Genomic DNA, 19,210 nt, shown 5'->3' with positions numbered 1-19,210 from the left:
GCATGCTTCCTCATCCTCATCCTCCAGACTCTCCATCTTACCTCCCTGCCTCCCTCAGATGAGAGGAACCTACCACAAAGCCTTTACAACCCCCTCTGTACGCTGCTTGACACCCAGCAGGCGCTGCCATAATCCTGAGTCACACAAGCAGTGGGCACTGCACGCCCCCACACCCTTTCTCCTGGTGGTTCCCATGCATTCAAAAGCTCTGTAGTCAAAGCTCCTTGCCTCCTAACCTTCCCGTCTTAGCAAGTCTTATCTGGCTTTCCCATTAGGCTGGGGGGTGGGGGGCAGGGTGGTGGTGGAGGGAGGCTCTGCCCTGAGTAATAGGGTCAAGCTTATCTTTCATTAAGTAAGGAGGGAATATAAAATCGAATGAGCCCCTGCAATTCTAGACTAATGAAGAGCTAAGAATTTGAGAAGCATCCTAAATATGGATGAGCTGTATAGAACTCAGCGAAGGACTGGTTCATGTAGAGCTCACGGAAGCCATCATTTCAGAGGGAAGCTAGGGGAGGTCTGTGATCAGCTGACAGCAGGCCTTGTAATGAACAGAGCTATTGTGATCAGGAAGCTGGTGAAGGGCACCAGGAGGCCAGGAGACAACCACAGGTGGGACCCACTTTGTGTTTGGGACAGGAGCTGGAAACTTTCCTAGTAGGCGTGGCTGTCTTACCAGCAAGCCCCAGTCTAAGATAGGCTTGTGTTAGACTCCCAAGTGCTGGGATTACAAGCGCGTGCCACCATGCTGGCCTTTATTTTTAATACAGGTTCTGAGGGCTCGAACTTAGGTCCTCGTGTTGGCAAGGGCACGTGACTGACTGTGGGGTCTGAACCAGTCAGCGAGTTGGAAGAGGAAACTGGGCTCCTGCCTTCTTATGGGAGTCAAAAAAAATTTTCAGAATTCCTGGAGAGTGGAGCATCCAATTCCACTGAGTTCTTAATTAATTATTAACGAGGTCTCGCTATGCAGTTTAGTCTGGCCTGTTCATGAACTCATGGTCTTCTTGCCTCTGCTGATATCAGGCTACAAACTGGGCTGTGGTTTCTGGGCAGCCATTGTGGTGGCAAACACGATCCAATCAATATCATGTGACTCTGACAGGAAAGCCAGGGAAGCCTCTTGTGATCCAGTCTGACACACTAGAGGGCTGCTTCAGCTCAGATCCAGTGGTTGGTCCAGACAGACAGTCCTCTCCTTGGAAGACTTATTCACTTGCCACAAGTGCGGTAGCTGCTGGCAACCACAGGCCTACTGTCTGGGAATGGGGGCAGGGTGGAGCCACAGTGACAGCCACCAGAGAAGCATCCTAAAGTCTTTGTCTATCTGTGGCCATGTCAATCTTTAGCACTTATGTCCCCCTTACCCAAGCCATGAATGTGTTTTAACTCTAATATTAACTGTGAAGGGATAGTGGGAAAGACAAACACGAAGCACAGGTGATTAAGAACGGTGCTGGAGCCGGGCGTGGTGGCGCATCCCTTTAATCCCAGCACTTGGGAGGCAGAGGCAGGCAGATTTCTGAGTTCGAGGCTAGCCTGGTCTACAGAGTGAGTTCCAGGACAGCCAGGGCTATACAGAGAAATCCTGTCTCGAAAAACCAAAAAAAAAAAAAAAAAAAAAAAAAAAAAAAAGAATGGTGCTGGAAGTCCCTTAAAGTGTCTCTTCTGCTGACTTCCTGTAGGATTTGATAGTTCAGACAGACCATCATGCAAAAATGTCTGTCATTGCAGGGTTCAGGACCTGATGCTGCTTGCTGTCCTGAGCCCCATGCCCCTGACCCTGCTGGGTGCAGGTTCTGACTCCATCAGATCAGCAGCCCCTTGCCTCTTCCCTTTGCAAACGCTGTCCTGGATCCTGGAACACCCTTCCTCACCTCTGTCTGCCTGCTATCTTTCACCTACCCTTGAACTGCAGCCTGGTAACCCTCTTCCCTGGCAAATGGAGGCAGAAGGTAACCTTTGGTAAGAGGGTGTGGTGGTATATACCTACAATTCCAGGACTTCAAAAAGAGAGCCAGTGGGCCAGCCTGGGATACACAGTGAGTTGCCAGCTAGCAAGGACTACAAAGTTTCTCAAAAAAACAAAACAAAACAAAACAAAAAAACCAAAGCAAAATAAGGGAAAGTAATGGTAGTTGTCTTGTCTTGGACCAAGAGTTGAGCATGATAGCTGAGAACAGTGACTAACAAGGATAAGGCCTCTTCCAGTGGGAGGGGACAGATGAAAACATTTTAAATGAATTGTAGTTAATCTATGTGTATGAACTGATGACATGTATATATATATATAAATCTGCTAGAAATAAAATTTAGATTATACTATGAACAACCAATAAAATCAGTCCCAAATTGTCATAAACAGAGCTATAGATGTAACAGTTACCCGAGACGTCATCCCCATATCCTGGGGATTCCCCGCAATCAGAACACAGACCCTGCACATGATCAGGGCTCCTCTCCTTGCTGGAGCCATGGGGCTCATGTGGGAGACAGACTCACCGTGGGCAGCTGACCTGACAGCAGGTGGCCATCCTGGGCCAGCATGTTGGACACCATGATGGCTGGGAGATCCATGGCCTGGTATGAGTAGGCAGGGAGCAGACCGTTGGGCCCAAGGCTGTGACACAGCGAGTGGTAGCCGGCTTCGTGGTCCCCCAGGTGCAGCAGGGATGGCTCAGGGAGATTGGGAGGTGTTATAGGAGGAATCTCATAGTCTTCATTACTCTCACCCTGGCTGTTATAGGTCTGAAAACGACAGAGGTGCAGGGGTAGGGTCAGTGCCTCAAAACCACAGCATAGCATCAGCAACAGCAACCATGGAGAAAATGCTAACCCCTTGGCAACGAGATAGCTCCAATGCAAGGCAGAAAGCCTAATGAGCTGACTCAGACGCCTGCCCAGCTCCTCAGTGAATCTTCCTCCCACAGAGGCTCTGCAGACAAGACCCTGGACTCCTGAAAGGTGCTTCCCTGCACCTTCTCCCAATTTCCCAGCACACCTGGCCCATGGCCACCTGAGAGCCACCTGAGAGCTTCCTCAGCCACCCACTTTACAGAGGGCGACCTGGTCCAAGGAGAACGAATGAGCAAGATGAGCAGAAGAGCTGGCGACTGGAGTTCCGGGCAGCCAGAGTTTTCCCCTAGGCATCCTGGGTGGCCAGCACTCCTCTCGGTCCTTATCTTGGTGAGTAGAGCAGATTAGCAGCTAAGAGCCCATCTCCAGTCTTACTGGGTTACATCCCCACCCATGTGGGCTGGCCAGTGACCCCAGGACAAGCTAGGAGACATAGCACTAAGTTTGCCTTTCTCCTTGTCCCAGGTTTTACCACAGACCATGATGAGGCCTGGCTTTGTGGCACAAATCTGAGTATGCTTCAGTAGGTGGGCGGGTCGGGCAGGGCGGGGTCGGGGGGTGGGGCGGGGGACTCCACCATAGTCAGGGTGAGTGAATTTTTAAAAACCGTACATGGGTTTTAAATTGCTAAGTACATTTATTTGTGTGTGTGTTTGCATGCGTGCAGGTGTGTGTGTGTGTGTTTGTGTGTGCACATGTGGAGGTCAGAAGACAACTTGTGGGAGTCTGTCCCCTGTGTGGGCTCTGGGTACCGAACTCAGGTCACCAGGCTTGGTGGCAAGAGTTTTTAACCCTTGAGACATCTTGGTGGCTCAGATTTTTGTAAATTTTAATTGCATCAAACTATTCCCCCTGAATCTACTGAGAGACTCTGATGCCCTTCTCGACTTCACCTAGTCAGGGTGATAACAGACTTACCTTCTCCCTCTCTGTTCCACTCCCCCTATCCTGCCTTTCCTATTGAGAATGGGTTCACTCTGTATCCTCCTGTCTCAGCACCCTGAGTGCTGGGATCACAGGCTTGTTGAACACCCTGCCTCCCTAGAACAGACCCTGCTTGGTTCTGATCTGTCTCTCACTTCGGGCAGCGTTGGGCTTGGTTGGTTAGGACTGTCGCACGGGGTTTTAGCATGGGATTAGCTTCAGTCTCCCTGTCTGCTCCTGCCCATCCCTGGCTTTGTTATCAGCCTGGGGAGTTAGTCCTCCCTCCCTATCCTCTGGAGATGAGAGTCAACAGAAGACGGCTATGGAAACGGGAAGAGAGAGCTGAAGAAACTACCCAGGATCCATCACAGACGCCAAGGATAGGCAGATGTCATGGATTCTGTTTTAATGGGATAGAGATAATGGTTGAAGATATTCCAAAAGTGCTGAAGGACACCAAAGGTATTTGTGGATAGAGAAAACCTTCATCAACACGTATGTGCAGAGAAGAAAAAAAAGGGGACTGGGGACGCAGCTTGGTGGCAGAGTTCTTGCTCAGCACTTGTACACCCCTTCCCTGCAAGTCTAGAACAATGCCTGCTTCTCAAGGACTGGAGGATGAAGGCATGAGTATAGGGAGGTTTGAGTTGGGCTGTGACAGAGCAGGGACACATAGCATGTATCTTATGTTCTTCAGACACCATTTAAGGACCTTATGATGGCCTGGAAAAGAGTGAAAACTGCCTTTTACCGCCATAGACGCCAACATCGCCTTGTGCTCACTGGCTCCCTCTGCAGGGCTATTGCGGAGTCACCACACGGATGGGTAAGGTGTCTGGAAACCTGGAAGAGGTGGCCCACGTCTACATGCTCTCTTCCCTTGGCTTTCTTCTCATGTTGGAGCTTGTCCTGGTCAGCCCTGAGCTCTCTTCTCTTTTCCTCTTATACTCCCTTTCAGATGACCTCAACAAACCTCGTGTTCAAAGCCCCCTGGGTGGTCACATCCATCCTCCATTCTTGTTGCTTCCCTGAGCACCACAGCTGGACATTGCAATCTCCAACGTTCCCTTCCTCTACCTTGCACCTGTGTCCTCTGATGATATCACCCTCTATCAGCAAACCTTCCCCACCCCTCCACTCACCTCTCAATTCTATCAGAACAACTCCAAAATACCTTTAAAAATCTGCCCAGTCCACTCCCACCTCCCTCCCCACCACAGACAATGATGACAGCCTCCTCCTGGTCTCCCGCAGCCTTCTCTGATCCCTCTACTCCCTCCTGTAGGCAGATGATCTCTAAAGAGCATCATCTCACGGAGCTACTCCCACTTCGCATGCAGCTCCCCTGGCTTTGCCATTACTGCTAATGTTTTAGTGCAAAAAAAGAAAAAAATCATAGGTTTTGTTATGACATTTTCAGAGGTGTAACATTGTGTGTTACTGATTCCTTCCATAGCTTAGCCCCTTCTGCTTTCATGTAACATATACATGCATATCATATATACAATTTAAATATAAATTTCATATATGCGTGACAACGGGTGATATCTATCTGAGTCTGGATATTTAACACAATGCGCTCGACTTCCAATCTTTTCTCTGCAAATGACGTCACTGTTCATGGGCGAGTAAAACTCTTGCTGTGTATCTATTATACTGCTTTTTTCCGTATCCACTATCTGGGCTGGCTCAGTATCTTTTTCATTGTTAGTAACACTCCATGAATAGGTGGCTATGCTGGTTTAGATCCTTCAGGTACACACCCCACTGCCTCTGGCTTCAGGACCTTAGTCTCAAACGTGACCCCGTAAGCTCTCACATGGCCCGGCCATTGCTGGCTCGGGGCTGCCGCTCTTGCTGCTCTTGGTGGCAATAATTCCATATTAAGGGTCCTCTCCAAAGACACAGGGCAGGTACTAGCAGCTCACTGGCTCAGCATCTCCATTGCTGGATCCCTTAACCCATGTGCCACACAGACCGCTCCACGCACTGTGAGTCAGTGTCTGTCTTCAGCCTCACCACCAAGATGGGCTGAGGGGCAAACATCCTTAGGTGGAACCAACCACGGACATCACATCACTCCAGAGTGCAAAGTCCCCTGGCCTGCCTTTCTGCTCAGAGTCACCGTCTTAACTGTCCAGTCCACCTTTGGAAAGTGGCACTTTCACAAGTCTCCCATAGTGCTCACTACCTCCATTAATGTTTGTGGCTCATTTTTTACCTTCAGCTTGTATACCCCTCCCCCAATGCCCCAGGCCCCATGAAGGCTCCAGTTAAGTCTCTTTGTCCCCAGCACCTAGAGCAGTGATTGACACCTAGAAAGAACTCAGTTACAATACATGGCTGAGCTCACCATAAGGACCGCTCCAGGCTCTAGGTTCAAGTCTCACCCAGGTGTTCCCATATCTGCCCCTCCCAGAAGACAACCGTCCCCTAGAACCCGTGTCTCATGCTATTGAACGCTCCCTCCCTCTCTGTCCTCCAGCATTCAGAACTGGTTCTGACACAGGGACAGACGGATGCCAGGGAATGCCAAATGACCACAGAACTCCATCCTTTTAGATCCAAACCCAAAACTCTGGCTCTGGAATTCACCCAACCGACCAGAAGCCTTTTAGAGAAATCAGCATGTGTTGTATCAAAATATTGAAATAACACGATTATGACAATTCCTCTAAAGAAGCAATTAGCACACTTAAAAATAAGCATGCAAACACACACTTGCCTCTTTGGGGTGTAGTCAGATCCCAAACATTGAGCACAAGCCAGCTTGGCCTGAGGCTGATTAACACGGAGTCCCCACTGTGTGCCCGTCTCAGCTTCCGGATGTTTCCCTACACTCTCCCTTTAAACATGTCTATTCTGAAAAGACATGACTACCACCTTTTTCTTTCGGTCAGGGAGGGTGGAGTTCAGAGAGTGAAGGAAGTGTGGGAGGCTGGAGTCTCTGGGTTAGGTTTCATGAGTCTGAAGCCAGCATTTCCCCTCACTAAGTCATCTCAAGACTCTATTCCAGACCCTGCTGTGCAAGAGATCTGCTGCTCAACATGACTACCTGCTCCTCACCATGGGGGCCTCATGAACATCCAGGGAGCGGCATCAAGGCGGCTATGAGTCCTAAGAGCTCTGGAACACACAGAAAGACTGTCAGTGGTATCTTTCATGTCCCAGATCGAAGAAGGGAAGAGTGTGGGCCCATTCTAATGACTTGGGACTGACCACAGCGTTGGAGGAGGAGCTGACTCCCCTTGGAATCTCTGGGAGGAGGGATCTTAAAGTCTAGCATTATGAATCTTATTTTATTATTTTTATTTCATTTTATATTTTGTTTTATATGGTAAGGGTTTCATGTAGCCTTGACTTTACCACAAAGCTGAGGGTGGCTTTGGATTTCTCATCCTCCTGCCTCCACCTCTCAATGTGTTGGGATTACAGGTGTGCACCAGTACGCCCTGCTTATGTAGTGTTAGGAGTGGAACCGACAGATTCAGGCATATCAAGCAAATGCTTTGTCAACTGAGCTATACCGCTAACCTCAAAACCTAGCCTTCTTAAACTGTGGGTTACAAACCCTTATCCCTAAAACACTTGGCAAGAGGAAAAGAAGTCTGACCATGCAAGAGACGAATGAATGAATGAATGAATGAATGAGTAACTCGGAATCAAATGCATGGCAAGTCTTGGATGCTTCCCTCAGCTGATACCCATGTCGCCTCACATGGCTTCACTGCAGCTTGGTTCTGAGCATACAACCCATGTGCTTTGCACTGTGACGAACCAGCAACACCAGTGAAGACTGCTTAAAATGCTTCGGATCAAACCCGGGACTACCGTGTGCATTCTTATCGGACAGAGTCTGCTGCTCCTACAGAAACACAGCGGTTTCTGGAAAACAGGGACCTTGAATGTTTTTCTACCCTCATTCCTCAGCATGTAAGCATCAAACTAGTAATACTTGAGTTATATTGTGTTGGGAAGTTTAATTACAGATGGTAATTAAAAATTACTATTTGAGCTACTGACTTGAATTTTTTAAAAAATGTTCAATGAATTTGACTTGGGATTAGGGCAGAATTTTCAACAATTTCTTTTCTTTTCTTTTTTCCTTTTTCTTCTTGAGGAGGAGAAGGAGGCAAGCGTATATTTTGGCTGTGACTTCAGTCCACGTTCTTTGCTGCCTCAGGCTTACAGTGAGGTAGAAATTCTCCACATCGTGACAGGGAGCACACGGTGAAGGAAAGCTTCTAACCTCACAGTGGCCTAGAAACAGAAGAAGGAATGTGGTGAGGCCTCACGATCTCTTCATGTTCCATGTATGAGTTTCCAGCGATTTCTGAAATGGTCCTAAATATATTCTGCTCTTACATACTATGAATTTATGTGAAGTGGTACCCTTAGTAAAAACAGCCATCCCCTCCAAGGAACACCGAAGGTGCTCTGTGTCCTGCACCATCGACTGTTCAGTCAGGATCCAATGCTTTGTGTAAAAATAAATAAACCCACCCCATCTCATTAGTATGCAAATTTACCTTTGTCTTTAATAAATGGTACTACTAAGTGGACTGTTTTCAAACCACTTGCTTGGTAACTTAGTCTCAGCAACTTTAATCTGTACACAATATGTAACTGAGATTCTGAGACAAGTCCTTGGGCGTGAAGGATCATGAATAGAGAACTCTTAGATGCCCCTTCTTAAAGTGTGGCAGGCTGGAGCCAGGGAGGACATGAAGGTCAAGCTTCTGGCAGTGATGAAGCCATGGGGGGGGGGCACTAAATCAGTGATCAGTCCACCAAATTCTTAACCTAAGCTCCGTCACCACCATAAAATGAAATGACAAGTTCCGAAGTGTTCAGTCAACCTTCTTGGAAAGAGTCTCAAAGCTGTGGCCTTGAGGATGAGTCGAACCCAGGAGATTCCAGACACATCGCTGAGCTGAATGAAAACCACTGCACTGTCTGTCTGTCTGTCTGTCTGTCTGTCTGTCTGTCTGTCTGTCTGTCTGTCTAACTGGGTGGCTGTCCAGGAAGTCTTGCTAACACGGAAGTGCGGTTTCAGATTAAGACTGGCGCACAGGACCACTCCAGGGTTTATTGGAAGAGGTGACTGACCCCAAAGCATCATTTTGACCACAAGGAAATTTGAAGCTTTTAGTCATTTGTTACAATGACTAAAATTTACTGAGGCCCCAGATAATGTTCAGCGGCCACAGGTACATTTACAGCGAGGTTCATGCAATGCCAGCTCAGGCTGGTTCTTAAACGTTTTTATCATCCTCCAGTAAGACATCATTCCTATTAGGCTTCCTCTCCCTGCTCCCCTTTTTCCCCACCCCCACCCCACCCCCCGAAACTGCGGATGGACACTTATTTTCACTCTGGCTCTAAAAATGTATCTATTCTGCCTGTTTTAACGTAAATGGAATCTGGCGTCTTTTACTTTGCATTAAGTTTTTCAAGAGCATCTATATTCTACTTAGAACACATTTTACATAATGTTCATTTAGCAGAGAGGTATTTTGAGATTTATAACTTAACAGAGCTCTATTCCTTTTCATGGATCTAAGATGTCCCACTATGGATCTGCCACAATTTGTTTATTCATCCATCGATGGCATTAAGTCACTTCCTATCTTGGGCTACTGTGAGTAGGGTAGCCATGAATAACTGCATACATATACTTGTTTGAGTGTCTTTTCCAGACATACATAGGAGTGGAACTGCTAGGTCATGTGAAGGCTCTGTTTGACTTTTGAGAACTGGTCAAGGAACTTTCCACAGTGGTTGTGGATCATTACGATCCCACCGACAATATGTGAGAATTTCATGTCCCCACATCCTCGGTGCCAAGATTTTTTAATGTTTCCATGACAACCATCCTAGTGGTATATAGTAGTATTTTCTTGTGGCTTTGGTTTGTGATTTCCTAAAGACCAACAACATTGACTATCTTTGCCTGAGGTCATCTGAATCTTTAGAGCAGTGGTTCTCAACCTTCCTAATGCTGCAACCCTTTAATACAGTTCCTCATGATGTGATGGCCCCCAACCATAACATTATTTTGTTGCTACTTCATAACTGTAATTTGCTACTGTTATGAATTGTAATGTAAATATATGACATGCAGGATATCTATATGCAATCCCCATGAAAGAGTCGTTCAACCCTCCCAAAGGGGTCGTGACCTGTAGGTTGCGAAGCACTGCTTTAGAGAAGGTCTATTCCAGTCTTTCATCCCTAGTTCAGGTTGGGTTGTCTGTCTTTCTATCGTACCACTTTAACTTGGATGATGTAAAACTCATTCATTTTCTGTGCTCATGGCTCTAGTGTCACATTTAGGACATTAGATGTTGTATTGAGGTAGGTGGCATGAGATAAGTGTCTAACTTCATTATTTTGCATGTGACTGTTGACTTGTTCCAATACCATTTGTTGAAGACACTGCTCTTTCCATTTAAGTGGTCCAGGTACCTCTGCCAAAACTCAGTGTGCTGTGGATGCAAGAGTTCAACGTGGACTGACAAGTTTATTCCACTGATCTACATGTCCTATGCCAAGACCACTTGTGCTTAAAGAAATTAGCAACTGTGAGCCCTATAACTCATCCCTCTTTTAAGATGATTGGTGCTACTCAGAGCCCTTGGAAATGCTAATGAATTGTCAGACCCATTGTTTTTCAATTCTGAAGTAAAGGTGTCTAGATTAGTTTTGAACTATCACCTTGACACAACCAACAGTCACCTGGGAAGAGGGCATCTTAACGGAGGGATTGCCCAGACCATACTGGCCTGTGGCCGTACCTGTGGGGCATTGTCTGGATTGTTGATGATCAGTGTGGGAAGAACCAGCCCACTCTGGGTGGTGTCACTCCTACGCAGGTGGTCCTGGATTGTATAAGAAAGAAAACTGAGCATGAACCAGAGGGAGCAAGCCAGTGAGCAGCCTTCCTCCATGTTTTCTTCTTCAGTACCTGCTTACATCCCACCCTGGCCTTCCTCAGCTATGGATTGTAAACTGAAACTGTTAGCCAAATAAACCTTTCCTCTCTGAGTTGCTTTTGGTCCTGGTCTTTATCACAGTGACGGAAAAAGCAAACTAGAACAAAGGTTAGGTACAAATCTGACAGGAACTGTATTAACAGGTAGGCATCCATGATAGCTTGCAATGGCCACACACAGGGCAGCCTTCTTGCACTGCGCAAATCTTTAGTCCCAGTTCCTTTCAATGAGGGTTTTATAGCTTTCCATTTATAACTCTTCCACATCCTTGGTTAAATTTATTCCTTTCATCTTCTATTTCTGGGTGCTATTGCCTGTGGAAAGACTTCCTCTTTTGGGGGGGAGAGGATCATTCATTGTTGGTTTATAGAAACAGAATTGATATTTCCATGTTCCTTTGCCAGGTTCATCTCTTATAATCTGGGAAAGCAGACAGTCCACTAAAGGAAAAACAACAACAACAACAACAACAACAACAACAACACAACACCAGAACTTGATTAAACCACAATCTGACCCAGGCTGGGACGACAGCGGTGCTCAGAAAGAACCTTAACCTTAGACATGGCAGCAGTAAGATGAAGTATCAGCAACAGTAGGAGCCCTGGGAATCTCAACTGGCCTCCCGAGAGAGAAAACTCGATGTTTCCACTTTAAATAAATGTGTCTAGCAGGCAGCATTTGTAACAGACCCACTCCAAATAAAATGACAGGAACGGTTAACAGGGAACAGATGTCATCAGGCAAATGAAAAGGAATGCAGCAAAATTAACAGCAAATTAAGGACAAAATCAGAGCAAGACATTAAAGAGACTTAGAGGAAGACGTTTGCTGACAAATGACATAATCTACAAAGAAGTGACAGATATAAACTTTCACGAACGCTGATAAACTACAGGAGTACAAAATGTTAAAAGCCAATAAAGTAGAACACTAAATCAGGAAGGGTTGACACACATTTGAAATCCCAGCATTCAGGGGGCTGGGTGTTGTGAATTCCAGGGGCTACCCTGGGCTATGTAAGTCCCCATTTAAACAAATAAATATCAGGATAGGGGAGAAAAACTGGCTAAAACCATAAACAAAGTAAGATACTTGAACCAACATCTCATTGGGAACTGACAAGTCAACCAGGAACAAATGAATAAGGAAGATGGCAAGAAGGCTCAATGGTTAGGGAAGATGGCTCAATGTTTAGGGAAGATGGCTCAGTGGTTAAGAGCACTTATTGATCTTGCAGAAGACCCAGATTAGGTTTTCAGCACCCACATGGGAGCTCACAACCATCCCTAACCATCAGTTCCTGGGATCCAGCACCCTCTTCTGACTAAAATTATAAAAACATTACCTTAACAAAAGCTGAGATGTGGACAATGGGAAATTTATACCTTTTACTTGAATAACTTTCTTAGAAGATAAAAAAAAGGCAAAACCAATGTATTCAGCATTCCCGTTGAAGAAGGCAGAAACAGAAAAACTAAATAAAGCAATGGTCTGTAGGTGAAAGGAAAATGAAACAGAAACCACATCTTAGATAAGAAAGGTATGATACAGTTAGTTTCCTGAGAAAAAGTAAAAAATTAACCAGGGGGCTGAGAAATGGCTCAATGTATCAGGGGCTTGCTGCACAATCATGAGGACCTGAGTTCGGATCCACAGTACCCTTGTAAAAAGTTGGATATGGCTACATGCATCTGTAGTTGCTGCACTGCAGTCACTGAGGAAAGGAGCGTTCCTGAACAAAACACTGTACAGCCATTCATCTGCTGATGGACACTTAGATCACACCAACTGCTGGCTGTTGCAAACTGGGTCTCAGTGACAGGAACTTGCTCTGGAAATGCTCCAGGGACAATCTCTGTGGGATGCTGACTTAGTCATACATGGGAGTTCTAGTTGCATTCCCTGTGGATACATAGTATCCTTTCTATGGCTGTATAACCAACCCAAAACATCTTAGGGGAGAAATAAAGAGTTTATTTCCAGCTTACAAGTTGCAGCCTATCATTGAAGGAAGTCAAGACAGGAACTCAAGCAGGGACCTAAAGCAGAAACCTTGGAGAAATGCTGCTTTCTGGTTCACTTAAGTTCATGTTCAGCTTAGCTTTCTCACACAGCCCAGGGAATGGTACTGCCAACAATGGGCTGGATCTTCCTACATCAGTTAACAGTTAAGATGGTTCCCCACAGACATGTCCATGGACCAATCTGATCTGGTTTAGACAGAGAAAACACTGCACCCTGAAGGTGCATCTCAGCCGAAGGATGGTAGCATAACTCGCCATTCTGATGTGTTTTCAACAAGAAAAATGTTCTTACACAAGCTCCAGCATCTAGAGTGGGGAATCCCAATCCTTAACCAGTTTAGGATGCATGCAAGGGAGTTAAAAATCCCTCAGGGAATGAAACACAGTTTTGTCAAGTGTGCCCATGTCTATAATGCTTGAGTCCAAGTTACTCATCTTTGATAATACCCCATGTGTCACCCACCCCAGAGATGCTTAATAGAATCTTCCTGATTGGTGTCTCACAGCACATCAGACATGGAGCTCTGAGCCACTCCGAGAGTCACAGTGATTATGCCTGCCACCTTCCTGCACTCAACATGCTTCTTGAGAGGTAGACAGACAGACAGACGGACAGAGAGCTAGATAAAGTCTGTATCATATATTAACCCACTGAGAGCAGAAAAGAGCACTATGCAAACATGGCACTCTGTTAACCCTTTGTTCACTGGAAGCATCTCACTCAGAGTTGAGTAGGATCATCATCCAGAGGAGTGTGTCTAACACCCTCGGACACTGCCAGCCACAGCTGCTTCACAGCAGTGCCTAATCCTGTTGTGCTTGGGTTGGAAAAGACAGAAATGGTTCATGAGCTTTGTTTATTAATGCTCGTATAGGAAGGAGCCTGTTAGCACCATGAGTTCTGGCTCAAAAAAAATGACCGGACTCAGTGGTTCAGGGGCCTTCCTGGGTCATTTACCCTGGGGGAAGAAAGGGCTTTGAAAAGATGGGGTGCTGCTGGTGGGGTTTGGGGCTTCCTTTGTAGGAAAGATGTAGTCCCAGCAGAACTCAGATGGCTTGGACAATCTGGGGGCCCCAGCTTTGGAATGAGATGCAGCAGTCTGAAAAGGAAGCCACCATTCTGATGCGGAGGGCTCTCGCTTCCACGGTTAGGAACAGCTGCTTGCTTAATTCTCTGAATACCTGTTTTGGTTTTTGTTTTTTAATGTATAAAGCTGTTTTGCTTGTATGTATGTACACCTTATGTGTTCAGTGTCTGTGGGGAGGGGGGTGGTCAGAGGGCATCAGCTTCTCTGGAACTGGAATTATAGACAGTTGTAGGAGCTAGGAATGGAACCTGGGTCCTCTGGAAAAGCAGCCAGCGTTCTTAACCATGGAGCCATTTCTGCATCTCCTATCTGTTTGAATAACATTTTTATAACCACATATTCACCTGCCTCTTGGGAATTTTACTTGGGTGTCCTAGAAGAGGACTCAGTAAACTTTTTCTGCAAAGGTCCAGCTAATAAATATTTGAAACAACTGTTCAACTTGGATACTGTGGCATGAAACAGCCATGAATGATATTGAAAGTAATGAGTGTGGCTGTGTTCCAGTAAAGCTTTATTTACACAGGGGCAGAAGGAGGGCTAGATCTGGCCCATAGGCCATGGTTTACTGACCTGTGTCCTAACCAATAAGGAACGCCAACATATCCATAACTGAGGTCCTTCCGGTCCCTGTTCCCAGCAAGTGTATTCCTCCCTCACTGCTTTTCTACTTGATGGCTCACATCTGAAAACCAAGAGTAAGGCGCCATCCCTCCCCCTCTCCCTCCATTTCACCTACTACAGTGAGCTCCAAAGTCCTGCTGGCTCTACATGTCCACTATATCACACCAGCCCAAATATGATCCATCAGCTAGGTGGCCTCCCTGGGACAACTGGTCGCCACTTCCCCAGGACATCAGCTCCTCGATGGCCTTTCACCGACCCTGTTCCTTTCCCGCTAGCAGCCCGGACAACAGATTTACTTATAAACACAATCATGCCACTCCTATCTGTTGACTCTCTCTTTCCCTTGCAGCCTCTGCTTCTTCCTTCACGACATTTCTCACCCTCTCTGGGTTTTTCCTGATCGTTGTGTATCTCTTATACTAAAGTGAAGGGTCTGGAAAGGCTGGAGCCATGTCTGTCTGTTCCATATTGAGCCTTCAGGAGACACAGAGCCATGCTGGGCCTTGAGGAGAAATCAAGAATCTATGCCGAGGGAACATGAAGCTGGTCACTAAGACTACCTGACCCCACAAGTAACCTTGCCTCACTCTCACACCTTTCCTTAAGCATCAGTGAAGGTTCTTTCCTTCATTAGCATGAGTCTAGAGACCAACTAGAGGGCCTTGAGAATGCTGCCTGCTCTGGCCTGCCCACTGTGGAACAGGTCAGGACCTGCATTGGTCAAACTGATCTGTGACAAAATTAGACTGTTCCTGTGCACAATCTTGTGCATGCTGGGTGTAGGTCAGGGGACAACCTCTGACTCCATCTTTGCCTTCCACCTTTCAAAGCAAAGTGTCTTGTTTGCTACTGTGTGCCCCAGGCTGGCTGGTGCTAACTGGCTGGGTAGGAGGAGCGCCTGAGGGAGAAGGAGCTCTCAGGGCTGCATCTTAGCAGCTGCTCCACTGGCCCACCACATAGTAGGCACTTAGTCAGCAAGGGTCTCATTATGGAGCTCTGACTGGCCTTGAACTCACAGAGATCTGGCTGCCTCTGCCTCCTGAGTGCCAGGTGGGATTAAAGGCGTGTGCCCCCCCTAACCAGCATCAGTAAGGATTTGAATGGAGATCGGCACAAATGAGGACCCGTGACTCACAGAGTTCTCAGAAGCAAGGGAAACTGGGAATCAGCTTTGCCCTGAGAGGAGCTGCAGGGAATTCTAATTTGGTCCCTGGGCATCTCTTGTCCGTGGTCATCTTAGAAATCACCTTTTCATGAGTCCCAGGGGTGGCTCTATGACCTTAGCCAAGTCACTGCCCCTCTCCAGGCCACAATAATACTGCCTATTAAAAAAAAGTGGGGGTGGGGAGGAGCTGGCCTGGGGTTGTTTAACAAAGACACCACTCCTGCTCCTGGGCCTGCCTCGTAGGCTTGTAGGCAGTCCTGGGCAGAGCTGCTTTTGAAAGCATTTTAAAACTGATGAGCAGGCTTTCTAGCCCTTTCTGTGCTAAAATAGCTTCCAGAAAAATGGCTATTATGTCTCTTTGCTGGGTTTTTTTTTTTTCCTTTTCCTTTTCCATCCCTGCCTTTTGGAAACCACAGAAGTAGCTTTATCTTTAAAAAAAAAAAAAAATGTGCCTAGCCAGCACCAGAGTAAAGCTGCAGGCGTTGTCAGAGCGAGGCGCCTGTGTGTGTCCTGATGGTGGCCAGGCCGGACAGATGCAAACACCAGGTTACCCCAGGAGAGCTCACACACTCTGTAAGGTTTGATACCTTCAGATCTGGGTCCTGCACTGTCCTGCCATTGAGGGTGCTTGGACCAGACAATAGAGCCTCCCCTGACACCAGCCACAGGGCCTCCAGAGGATGGGCACCTTAGGCCCTCTGCTCAGGCCTCCAGCCCTTGCCTCTCTCTCTCCACGCCTTCCCGGCCAGTGCTTGCTCATGATTGGGCTATCCTAACCCTTCTCTGCCTTGCCAGAGTGGGACCATCACAGAGGGCAAACTCTGAAAAGAATAGATAAAGGCCTGCTTCTCCTGTAACCTGGGCCCCATGCTCCTGCTGCACGATCCTCATTATGGGGCTGTAGCCTGAAGCTCATCCACTCCCTTGAGATTTACTGAGCGCACACCCAGAGCCAGGCTGCGGCTGGAACCTGTTGAGTCCCTCATGAGGAGGTGACTCTGCCCTCAGGTTGGTCCCACTCTTCTACAGCTTTGTTCTAAATACAATGGTCACGGTAAGCATTTGTACAGCGTGTGCCATGTGTGAGGGGCCTGGTCTGTGCCGCATGCATATATGAACTTTACCACCCATGCAGTGGCTGCCGTCACTCTAGCCATTTTGTAGACAAAAACCAACCTTGAGACTCGAGCAACTTACCCCAAATCCAAGACAGAGGAAATGGAGCCAGGGACCAACCTGACAGTCAGCTCGGGGGAACTGGCTGTGGGAACGGCCGTCAAAGGGACCTAGAGATGGTTCTCCCTTCTAAGAAGCCCACAGCCCTGACTGCCATATTAAACTTCTCGAGAGACCCAGCTGAGCCACGCCAAAATCTTGAACTGGCAGGGAGAGATTTGTGTTGGCTTTATCTGGCTTGCATGTTTGCATTCTCTTATTAAATATTCTTATTAACATATGTTCTTTTGCATGCATCTCTGTGTGTGCTGTGCGTGCATGCATACATTCATGTTCATAAGCGTACAGGAGCATCCCTATGTGATGCCGGAAAGTCATCCCCACTCCCCCCCCCCTTCATCTTAGTCAGTGAGGCAGGATTTCTCAAACAAACCCAGAGTTCACCTATATGGCCTGTCTCACGAGTCAGCTTGTTTTGGGGATCCCCAGTCTCTACTTTCTATGGCTAAAATTCTAGGTGGGGCACCATGCCCACCCAACTTTTATATGGGTTCTGGGGACCTGAATTCCTGTCCTCTTGCTTGCATTTTAAGCACTGAGCCACATCTCCAGCCCTGTTTTTGTGACAGAGTGAGGTACTGGAACCGATGCCTAGCACTTAGTAAGTCTACAACCAGCTATAGCTCCAGTTTCCACGCCCCACCCCCTTTTTGTCTTGAGACAAGGTCTCATTTAATTGCCCACATTAGCCTACGACTTGCTTTCTTAATGACTATGTAGTTCTGTCTCTTTACAAACACGGGACTTGGGCCTCCTTGTGTATGCTCCTGTGTTTCTGTGCTATGTCTTCTCCTTTTCTTCCATTTTTAACTGACCCCCAGTGTGGGCCTGCTCTAACCCAGCCTAGACACCCCTGGGCACAGGCACCCTCTAACCCACCTAACCCCTGGGGCAGGCAGTACTCCGCATAGCACACTTCTAGGTCAGTACCGTGCACACAAAAGAGACCTCAAAATGCACCCTGATTCTCTGGGGGTGGCAGGAGCTGAGAAGCTCTGGGGTGCTGCTGGTCCAGGTACCCTGTGGGCACCATGGCTTGAGGTAGCGACAGCACAGACTCTGCCACAGACAGACAGTGGTTCAAAGTTTAGCTCCATCACATTCTGGCTGGAGAGTCCTTGACCTCATAGAGGGAGAAGCACTTTCTGAGAGTCACAGGAGAAACTGCAGCTGCTTAGAACCAAGTTGGGTGTGGCAGTGCACACCCTGCAACCCTAGCTCTTAGGAGATGGAAGTGGGCGAAATCAGTCTTAGCTACTCAAGGAGCTTGTGGCTTAGTGAGTCCTTGTCAAAAGAAGGAAGAAAGGAAGAGAGAATGGGAAAGAGAGAGGGAGGGAGAGCGGGCCAATTGGTAGGTTTGAGACATTCACAGAACTCTTGTTCTGGCCCAATCTAGAGTCCTTGAACTATAGCCGAACCCACCCACCCTCCTGTGTGTTGAGTCTGGACACACTTGCACACACCCGTCTCTATAGGTGGCATACCTAATGAATGATGTAAGACCCTTCACAGACACACTTGTGAGAAAAATCCACATTGGCATCTGAACCAGTGGGCCTGTGGGAGCTGCTGTCTCTCTCACGCACTGATCAGGCATTAACTCAGCTCTTCCTAGGGGCCATGCCTCCAGAAACTCATGGGTTAGAAGGGAGGCAGCCGCTGAACAAGTGAAAATAAGAATCTCAACCCTGTGTGTATGAAGCACATGGGGGGTAAGCCCTGCTCAGCACAGCCCTGACCACATATGACTATAGACTCAGTTTCTCTGAAGAAACCAAAGCACTGAAGGTTGAGTAATTGTCCTGTGGAGAGGTGCTTGTGGGTGACTGTATCTATATGCGCATGTGTGCACATGTACTTGTATTTGTGTACAAGTGTGTCTGCATACAGGTGTGTGTGTGTGTGTGTGTGTGTACAGACTTAGAGACAACTGTGATCTGAACACTCCCTAAAGCTCTGTTCATAACGGTGAATGTGCAGGCCGCTGCCAGGGCTGCCAGGAAGATCTGGGGGAAGCTCCTGTCTTCTGCTTCCCTGGGGCAAGCCATTGCTAGAGCCATGGCAGACAGCACAGTCCATCAGGTAGCTAAAAGAAAATTTCCTTCCCATGAGGTTAAGCAAACTGTATGAAGTGAGTCCAGCCTGGCTCCCAGGGGGAACATATCGCCCAAGCTATAAATGACCAAGCCTTTCCCTTCCCTGTCATGGCCAGACTCTACACGGAGACACCTGAATGGAACTTGTCTTGAAGGCAGCTTCCCTTCAAAGCATCACATCTCACACCTCCTGATA

The 19,210-nt window shown here is 47.4% G+C and overlaps 1 protein-coding gene across 5 annotated transcripts in view; it reads right to left on the bottom strand.

Annotated features, from left to right (window-relative positions):
- Tox2 (TOX high mobility group box family member 2) overlaps positions 1-19,210 on the bottom strand; it is a 118,454-nt gene that overhangs the window by 42,615 nt on the left and 56,629 nt on the right. For all 5 annotated transcript variants that reach the window (XM_021193768.2, XM_021193769.2, XM_029536440.1 and 2 more), the window contains exon 3: positions 2,503-2,748. In XM_021193768.2, coding sequence (XP_021049427.1) covers positions 2,503-2,748 — 246 coding nt within the window. The remainder of the gene's footprint in view (positions 1-2,502; positions 2,749-19,210) is intronic.

This window comes from Mus pahari, chromosome 3 (genome assembly GCF_900095145.1).
Source record: "Mus pahari chromosome 3, PAHARI_EIJ_v1.1, whole genome shotgun sequence".
Lineage (NCBI taxonomy): Eukaryota > Metazoa > Chordata > Mammalia > Rodentia > Muridae > Mus > Mus pahari.
This window is presented reverse-complemented; position numbering and strand designations above follow the sequence as displayed.